We start from the raw sequence: 9,120 nt of genomic DNA on the forward strand, positions 1-9,120 counted from the left end.
ATTTCATGTTTCCAACATTATATTACATTTGCCAAGTATATGCCCATTTAATTAACCTGTATATGACCTCTGCAGATCCTGTATATCATCATTACCACTTGCCTTCGCACCTATTTTTATCATCCATAAACTTGATTATAGTACATTCACTTGCCTTATCCAAGTCATTAATATATAGCTACACCTATAAAGTGTATATCTATGTCTATATACAACATATAGTAAATAATTGTGGCCCTAGCACTAATCCCTGTGATGAACCACTAGTTACAAGTTGGCTTCCTGAAAATGTCCCCTCCCTTATTCAACTCTGTCTTCTATTGGTCAACTAATCATCTATCCAAACTGATATACCATCTCCAACATTGTGGTCTCTTAACTTAATAAGTAGCCTGATGAGTGCTGCCTTATCAAATGCCTTCAGAAAATCCAAACACATGTAATGCATCCCCTTTATCTACCCTGCTTGTTACCTCTTCAAAGAATTTGAATAAATTTGTCAGGCATGATTTCCCTTTCATAAAGCTTTGCTGACTCTGCTTGATCGTATTAAGTATTCCTAAATGTTCTGCAATTCCATTCTTTATAATCGACAGTAACATTTTGCCAATACAGACATTAAACAAATTAGCCCATTATTTCCTGTTTCTTGTCTCCTTCCCTTTTTATGCAAAAGGTGTTACATTGTCAGTGACTCTTCTTCAAAACTGCAAAAGATCCATAATAGATTTGAAACATTAACTCCTATTATTTCTCCACAAATGCTGCCAGACCTGCTGAGTTTCTTTCGCAAAGTAGGTTTTTATCACAGATCTCCAGCATTGCAGTATTTTGCTTTTATTCAACTAATCATGATAGTTTTGTGAATTCTGATAAAAGATTCAATCATCATATGGATGCTACTAAATATTTCAATGTTGGATAGCATGAGGTGTTCATACTCCAGAATTTGTGGAAAGTGCATGGTAAGGGTCACTTCATTCTACAAGTGAAATATATTTTACAAACTCCCAAGCATCTCCATAAGCTCCAAAATATTATTTTTCTCATAACAATTATGATGTGTCACTATCTGAATACTGTAATGAACTACCACTCAGATAAGAATATCATTTATAGGGGATCATCATGTGTTATTGGATAAATAACTGACATAGTAACCCTAACTAATTTCTCCCAAACCACACAGCCAGGCTGTAGCATTAGCAAGTTTAATCAGAGTGACCCTACCACTGTCCCAATTAGGACCGGCTATTTGGCACCCACGGGTGATTGAATATCCATTTTCTGGTCAGTACAAGACAGTTACTTACCTGTTTAATAAACTGAGTACATTAGAGGAATCAAACTCATTGTTACAAAATAATCACTATATCCTGTGATTATATAGCAATAATAAGCCTATTTATGAATGATAATGCCATCCCAGACTAAATAACAGACAAATATGACACTGTTTATCATCTTGAATGGAATATATAGAGAGTAGCAACTTCTGTGGAGGAGGAGGAGGAGGAGGAGGAGGAGGAGGAGGAGTGTGTGTGTGTGTGTGTGTATGTGTCTTTTTTCCCTGGAGGTCCAACATTAAATTATGCCATGACCTGATAATAAATGAGGTATTGTAATTTTGTTGCTTCAGTTAATGATATAATGATGTACTGTCGAGAGAGGAAGATTTTAGGCAGCAAATTTAGTCTCAGAGTTTGGCAATTTAAGAACTATTTGAGTTTAACTATCACTGCTGCATCATCAGAACCTTCTCTTATCCCACACTATGTTCTATCAAAATCCTTCCATCATAAGTATTCTCGTGACCATGCTTTATGACATAAATTATTTTTAATTCATTCATTAATTATGAACTGCATTTCATAATATCTTAGTTATTTGATCGTACAGAACATGAGTACAGCTGAAAAATGGCACATTTTGTCCACGTTTTTCATCTTGTCTTCATCAGGACAATTTGCAAAAAACACTCTAAAAGGGAAAACCACATTTATACCATATAATAGGAAAGTGCTACTTGGTTGGCAAATAAAGTAATTGATAATGGCATTGCTATGGAGAATGTAGCAATTGTGACAGTTAATGGCTAACTGCCGATCTTTGTTTAAAATTAAAACAAACAATTGATCCCAATTATTCAGAGCATGCCCTTAGAAATGAATTATATAATTTATGTCATCTATTTCATGGAATTAGAAATGGCACAAGATGTAAACATATTCATTCTGTTTACAAAGAACAGGGCCTGCTATATTAAAATATATAGCTTCCAGCACAAGTAAACATCCCACAATGTGAACTTGACTAATCATTTACAATTTGTTGTCAGTGTAATCCTTCACGTGCTTGACAATTGGGCTTGTAGTGTGAAGAATTGCCCTGATAAGGGCAGGGTTGAAAAGATCCATAAAATATGTCTTTTTTTCAGTAGTACTCAACAGCCTTAATCCACAATGAGCAGCATACGCATGTCAATTGAAGTTCTGAACAGACCAAGTTCAACAGAAAACATGGGACAACAAGGTGCAGAGCTGGATGAACACAGCAGGCTAAGCAGCATCATAGCAGCAGAAAGGCTGATGTTTTGGGCCTAGACCCTTCTGGAACAGACCCGAACCATTAACTCAGTTTTTTCCTTCACAGATGCTGCCAGACCTGCTGAGCTTTTCCAGCAAATTTGTTTTTGTTCTTGATTTACAGTATCCGCAGTTCTTTCGGTTTTTACCAGCTGGGCTGTTAATTCAGAATCTTTATTTAACTCACAAGTCATTCCATAATTGAAGATTGTAGATTCGTTGCTATTTTTTGGAATAACAGATCCATTTGGCATTGTAAAATCATCATTTGGATTGCCATTCCATACACCTAGAAGGAAACAAGTAAAAAAGTTTTGGACTTTATCGAATTGTGTCATGAAAATCTTGAAAAAGGTCAGAAATTGCTTTGAGAGACTGCATAGAATTCACAATTACAACCTGAAATGATTCTTTTTACATTACAAAGTTTTCACACAACTGTCTATTAAATTAAATTGCTAACTCTATTTATGTTTCTATGTATGGCAATAAAAATCTCTGGGTAATAACAGGTAGGTAAAGCAAGTTAGAAGGAAAGTGAGATTTAAAACCATAAAGCAGCATCAGAAGCTTGGAGGGATTGTCTACTAAACTGTTTATCTGTTAATATTTGAATTGAGTCTTGGATAGTTTTCAGGATCTTAGTAATGGAGGAAATATATATAATGTTACTCAACACTTCTGCTTTCTTTAGTTGAATCAAACTAAAAATAAAGTTGGGGAACTGGAAAAAAGAGTGACAATGTAACGGATAAATTATACTTTTTGCATTTCCGTCCATCAAAAGTATATGCTCCAGGATTAAGTAATAGTGACAAGAAACCACATTTGTCATTAGACAAAGCTGACTAGAGGGGTGGCCATGTTGGATTTGGTGCTTGGCAACAAACCGGGCCAGGTCTCAGATCTCTCGGTGGGAGACCATTTCAGTGATAGTGATCACAACTCCCTGACCTTTACTATTGTCAAGGAGAGGGATAGGAGCAGACGGTATGGGAAAGTATTTAATTGGGGGAGGGGGAATTACAATGTTATTAGGCAGGAACTGCAGAGCATAAATTGGGAACAGATGTTCTCAGGGAAATGCATGGCAGAAATGTGGAGGTTGTTTAAGGAGCGCTTGCTACAAGTACTGGATAGGTTTGTCCCACTGAGACAAGGAAAGGATGGTAAGGTGAAGGAACCTTGGATGACAAGACATGTGGAACATCTAGTCAAGAGGAAGAAGGCAGCTTACATAAGTCTGAGAAAGCAAGGATTGGACAGGACTCTAGAGGGTTACAAGGTAGCCAGGAAGAATGGACTTAGGAGAGCTAGAAGGGGGCATGAAAAAGCCTTTGCGGGTGGGATTAAGAAAAACCCCAAGGCGTTCTATACTTATGTGAGGAACAAGAGGATGGCCAGAGGATGGGTAGGGCCGATCAGGGTTAGTGGAGGGAACTTGTGCCTGGAGTTGGAGGAGGTAGGGAAGGTCCTTAATGAATACTTTGCTTCAGTATTCACCAGTGAGAGGGACCTTGTTCAAGAAAGGGAATAGGGATAATCCTGGGAATTACAGACCAGTCAGTCTTACTTCTGTGATAGGCAAATTATTGGAGAGGATTCTGAGAGATAGTATTTGTGATTATTTGGAAAAGTATAGTTTGATTAGAAATAGGCAGCATGGCTTTGTGAGGGGCAGGTCATGCCTCACAAGCTTTATTGAATTCTTTGAGGATTTGACAAAACACAATGATGAAGGTAGAGCAGTGGATGTGGTGTATATGGATTTTAGCAAGGTATTTGATAAGGTTCCACATGGTAGGCTCATGCAGAAAGTAAGGAGGCATGGGATTCAGCAAAACTTGGCTGTTTGGATATAGAATTGGCTGTCCAGTAGAAGATAGGTGCTGGTAGTAGATGGAAAGTATTCAGCCTGGAGCTCGGTGACCAGCGGTGTTCCACAGGGATCTGTTCTGGGACCTCTGCTCTTTGTGATTTTTATGAATGACTTGGATGAGGAAGTGGAAGGGTGGGTTAGTAAGTTTGCCGATGACATGAAGGTTGGTGGAGTTGTGGACTGTGTGGGGGGCTATTGTAGGTTGCAATGGGCCATTAACAGGATGCAGAGCTGGGCAAAGGAGTGGCAGATGGAATTCAACACGGAAAAGTGTGAAGTGATTCATTTTGGAAGGTCAAACTTGAATGCAGAATACAGGGTTAATGGCACGATTCTTGGCAGTGTGGATGAACAGCGGGATCTTGGGGTCTATGTCCATAGATCCCTCAAAGTTGCCACCCAAGTTAGTAGGGTTGTTAAGAAGGCGTATAGTGTGTTGGCTTTCATTGGCAGGGGGATTGAGTTTCTACAAGTGAAATATATTTTACAAACTCCCAAACATCTCTATAAGGTTATGCTGCAGCTCTATAAAACACTGGTTAGACAACACTTGGAATATTGTGTTCAGTTCTGGTCACCTCATTATAGAAAGGATGTGGAAGCGTTAGAGAGAGTGCAGAGGAGATTTACCAGGATGCTGCCTGGACTGGAGGGCAGGTTTTATGAGGAAAGTTTGGGGGATGTAGGGCTTTTCTCATTGGAGTGAAGAAGGATGAGAGGTGACTTGATAGACGTGTACAAGATGATGAGAGGCATAGATAGAGTGGATAGCCAGAGACTTTTTCCCAGGGTAGAAATGACTCTTACAAGGGGGCATAATTTTAAGGTCATTGGAGGAAGGTATAGGGGAGATGTTAGAGGTAGGTTCTGTACACAGAGTGTGGTGGGTACATAGAATGCACTGCCAGTGGTGGTAGTAGAGTCAGATATATTAGGAACATTTAAGCGACTCTTGGATAGGCACATGGATGATAGTAAAATGAAGGGTATGCAGGTTAGTTTTGATCTTAGAGTAGGATAATAGGTTGGCACAACATCATGGGCTGAGGGACTTGTACTGTTCTATGTTATAAAGCTGACTTACCAAGAAGGCCTCTTGTCGTGTTCATAAACTTTTCTGGCAAATTGGTGATTGCAAGTAACATCTCAAATTGTGCTGTCACTGTTAATGAGATTCCACTGCCAAATGAAGCCGTTACTGATGCATTTCCATTTTTCTCCAGATAAAAGGTACCATTTCGAAATATTTCTTGGTTATCTGTGGGTGTATAGTCATACAGATGAATGCTGAGTATAATAGTATGAAAATACAGGTGGATGCTGATAATAATACTGCACATTTGTGCATTTCCCGGCTGAATTTTCCCTGTCCTGGGTTGGTGAGCTTGGAGGCTGGGAAATCAGGAAAACAGTGAGTACAGTGTCGGGATGGTGCTTGATACATTCCCTGGTGTAGCTGGGCAACTGTGGAGATGTGAAGCCAATTATGCTGATGAATGCCTTCACTATACTACATGCTGAGTTTGCAACTCAAAGGAGCTGGCCTTGTTGGTGGGGTTCAAACATCAAAACTGTTCACCATGATTTTCAAGCAGCCCCTTGCTTCTGTTTCTTGCCTGAAATATTCTAAAATATTTATATCTTGCAAACGGGGGAGGCGATGGCCTAGTGGTATTATTGCTGGACTGTTAGTGTTCAGATAGCGCTCCGGAGACCCGGGTTTGAAGCCTGCCATGGCAGATGGCAGAATTTGAATTCAATAAATATCCGGAATTGAGAATCTAATGATGACTGTGAATCCATTGTCAATTGTAGGGAAAAACCCATTTGGTTCACAAATGTCCTTTAGGGAAGGAAACTGCCATCCTTACCTGGTCTGGCCTACACATGACTCCAGACGCGCAGCAATGTGGTTGACTCTTAACTGCCCTCTGGACAATTAAGGATGGGCAATAAATGCTGCCGAGCCAGCGATGCCCTCATCCCGTGAACGAATAAAGAATAAATTTTGATCGGAATTTGGAATGAGATTTAATCATAAGTCTAATTTCTCGTAAATAAATGGGACAGTGAGAGGAGAATAAGAAAAAGGGGCAGGGAGAGAGATGGGATGCTGTGAGTGATGGGAGATCCTTTGAAAGACATCTTACTTTCTTGATGGTGCAGGTAGCATGAAAGGCTACAATCTTGGGTGTCCGGATCTAGCTGAGGTCTTCCCTGTCCACCTAGAATGTGTCTATTTCTGCACAACTGTGTAAAATGGCAAAAGTACTTCCATATTGAAGAATCTTTGTGGTCTTGCCCTGCTTCAACAGTGTCCACCTGCCCCATGGGCACTGGGAGAATACATAGCTGCCGCCCTCTGACTGACCAGGAGATTTGAAAGTCCAGGACAGCAACGATGAGGTGGATAGGATGCTGCTTCCATAAACTGCTGGCGAGGGGAAAGGGTCTTGGGACTCCCAGTGTATCCCAAAGTCAGGGTCTGGTTCAGCAGGAAAATTAAGCCCAAAGATTCCCCCAAAATATTTAAGCCTGGAATGAAAGCTGGTGGTATTCATGGATGAAAACCAAATGCTTTACAACGACATTTCATTCTCTCCCATTTTAAATAGGTTATTAAATCGTCTGCAACAGTAGACAAAGGAATGCTCCGTAATCCTTAATTGCTAGACCATCAATATTGCCAATACTAGCTTTTAGGTTATACTAGAATTCTGCTGGAAATGCAGAGGAAGAGGAAAATCAGGTGGGTTAGAAGACAGGTGGCTGAACCCATTTTACCTGTTTCTACCTCTGTTGGCATATTAAAATGGCACTGGAATTAAAACCTACCACCATAACCCCTACTAACGATGAAACTAAAACTGTCCCCACAAGACACTTACAGGTAATTAAGGATTTCTTGCATCATGAACTGCAACTACAAGTCTGTAGCATTTCTTAAGTCTCTTGTCTCTTCTATTGACATTAGACCCTTACAGAGGGTCTGGCGAAGTGATCCTACTTTGTAGGTTTCCTGAGCTATGTCTAAGGAATGAGAAAGTAAAATCCTGATGATCTGGGTGTGGACTGGAAACTATATAAGTGGCGGTGGTGGATGTGGAGGTAGGGATGGGGAGAAACAGGATGATTTGTTGAGTGCACATTGTGTGAGTTTAATTATATGTTAATGTTTTGTTGTGTAGAAGCTATCGTAGTAAACTTCAACTTGATAATAATTTTATTAAAAAATCAGCACACTTTGAAGTGGTAAGAATAATAAATTATCCTCACCTGCAGAATCAGGCACGAACTGCACCATGTCATTATTTACTAGCACTTCAATTGAATCATTTCCTTTCAAAATCATCTGAACCTGAAGAGAAATCATGTAACATCACTCTTGAAAACAATTGCCACAACCTCTAATACCAATGATTCAACATTTAGAGCATAGAACATAGCACACAGGAGCGGGCCCTCTAGTCCATGATGTTGTGCTGAACATGATGCCGAATTAAACTAATTCCTCTGCCTGCCCATGTCCATATCCTTCCATTCCTTGCATATTCGTGTGCTTATCTAAAAGTCCCTTAAATGCCCCTATTGTATCTGCCTCCACCACCACCCAGCTATGCATTCCACACTCCTACCACTCTCTGTGTAAAAAAACTTGCTCCTCACGTCTCCTTTGAACTTGCCCCTTCTCACCTTAAATGCATGCTCCCTGGTATTAGACATTTCAACACTGGGAAAAAGGTTCTGACTGTCAACCCTATCTATGCATCTCATAATTTTATAGACTTCTATCAAATCTCCCCTCAGCCTCTGCCACTCCAGATAAAATAACCCGAATTTTTCCAACCTCTCCTTATAGCTCATACCGTTTAATCCAGGTAGCGTCCTTGTGATGCTTACATTGCCAGACAAGGCAAAAAGCATTTATTTTTATGCTTTTCTGTCTTGAGACAAAATCTTTACTTACTGTGATAATTTTGTCTTGTATGTGCTGAACTGCAAAAGCCATGAAGTTTGTGGCTTGAGCTGTACCCGTTTGGACTGTGCGACCATGGAGCTTAAAAATGGTGTCATCACTGGATTCAACATTAAGCAGCACAAAATCTCCAAGACCATTAAAAGTGTAGGAAAGTCCATCAAGAGTTGTGAAATGGGGATCACCAAGCATCATGGCTGTCATAATACCAGAAGAAGGATGTAAAGATTTATACTATAGTTGATTTAAAAATATCAAGATCATACAAATTGAAATTTCAAGCAGCCTCTTGTTTCAGCTTACAAATGCATTTAAACAGTTATGTCATCCAAATTGATCTGAATTTGGAATGAGATTCAATCTGAAACCTCTTTCCAAGTAAATACATGGGAGAAAGTGGGGAGAATGAAAAAGCAATGTGTGATAGAGGAACAGAGGAGGGACTTTGGAGATCAATGCATTTAAAGATACAGATAAAGAAGAAAGATAGGAAGGGAGAGGTGGAAAGGAGGCTGGAAATGCTGGAGGATAGCTGGAAGAGGGAAGCTGGTTAGGAAGAACTTGGTTTGTTCCCACAGGCCTCAACTTTCTTCTCAGTAGGTGGTATGAGATGTACAAAAACAAAGTTGCTGGAAAGGCTCAGCAGGTCTGGCAGCATCTGTGAAGGAGAAAACAGAGTT

At 39.8% G+C, this 9,120-nt stretch overlaps 1 protein-coding gene across 2 annotated transcripts in view; it reads right to left on the reverse strand.

Moving 5' to 3' along the window:
* Window positions 1–9,120, reverse strand: part of LOC109919870 (mucin-4-like) — a 64,357-nt gene that overhangs the window by 35,563 nt on the left and 19,674 nt on the right. For both annotated transcript variants that reach the window (XM_048604470.1, XM_048604469.1), the window contains exons 10-13: window positions 8,432–8,637; window positions 7,741–7,822; window positions 5,549–5,722; window positions 2,773–2,874 (exon numbers count right to left, since the gene is read on the reverse strand). In XM_048604470.1, coding sequence (XP_048460427.1) covers window positions 2,773–2,874; window positions 5,549–5,722; window positions 7,741–7,822; window positions 8,432–8,637 — 564 coding nt within the window. The remainder of the gene's footprint in view (window positions 1–2,772; window positions 2,875–5,548; window positions 5,723–7,740; window positions 7,823–8,431; window positions 8,638–9,120) is intronic.

This window comes from Rhincodon typus, chromosome 13 (genome assembly GCF_021869965.1).
Source record: "Rhincodon typus isolate 14 chromosome 13, sRhiTyp1.1, whole genome shotgun sequence".
In the NCBI taxonomy this organism is placed as follows: domain Eukaryota; kingdom Metazoa; phylum Chordata; class Chondrichthyes; order Orectolobiformes; family Rhincodontidae; genus Rhincodon; species Rhincodon typus.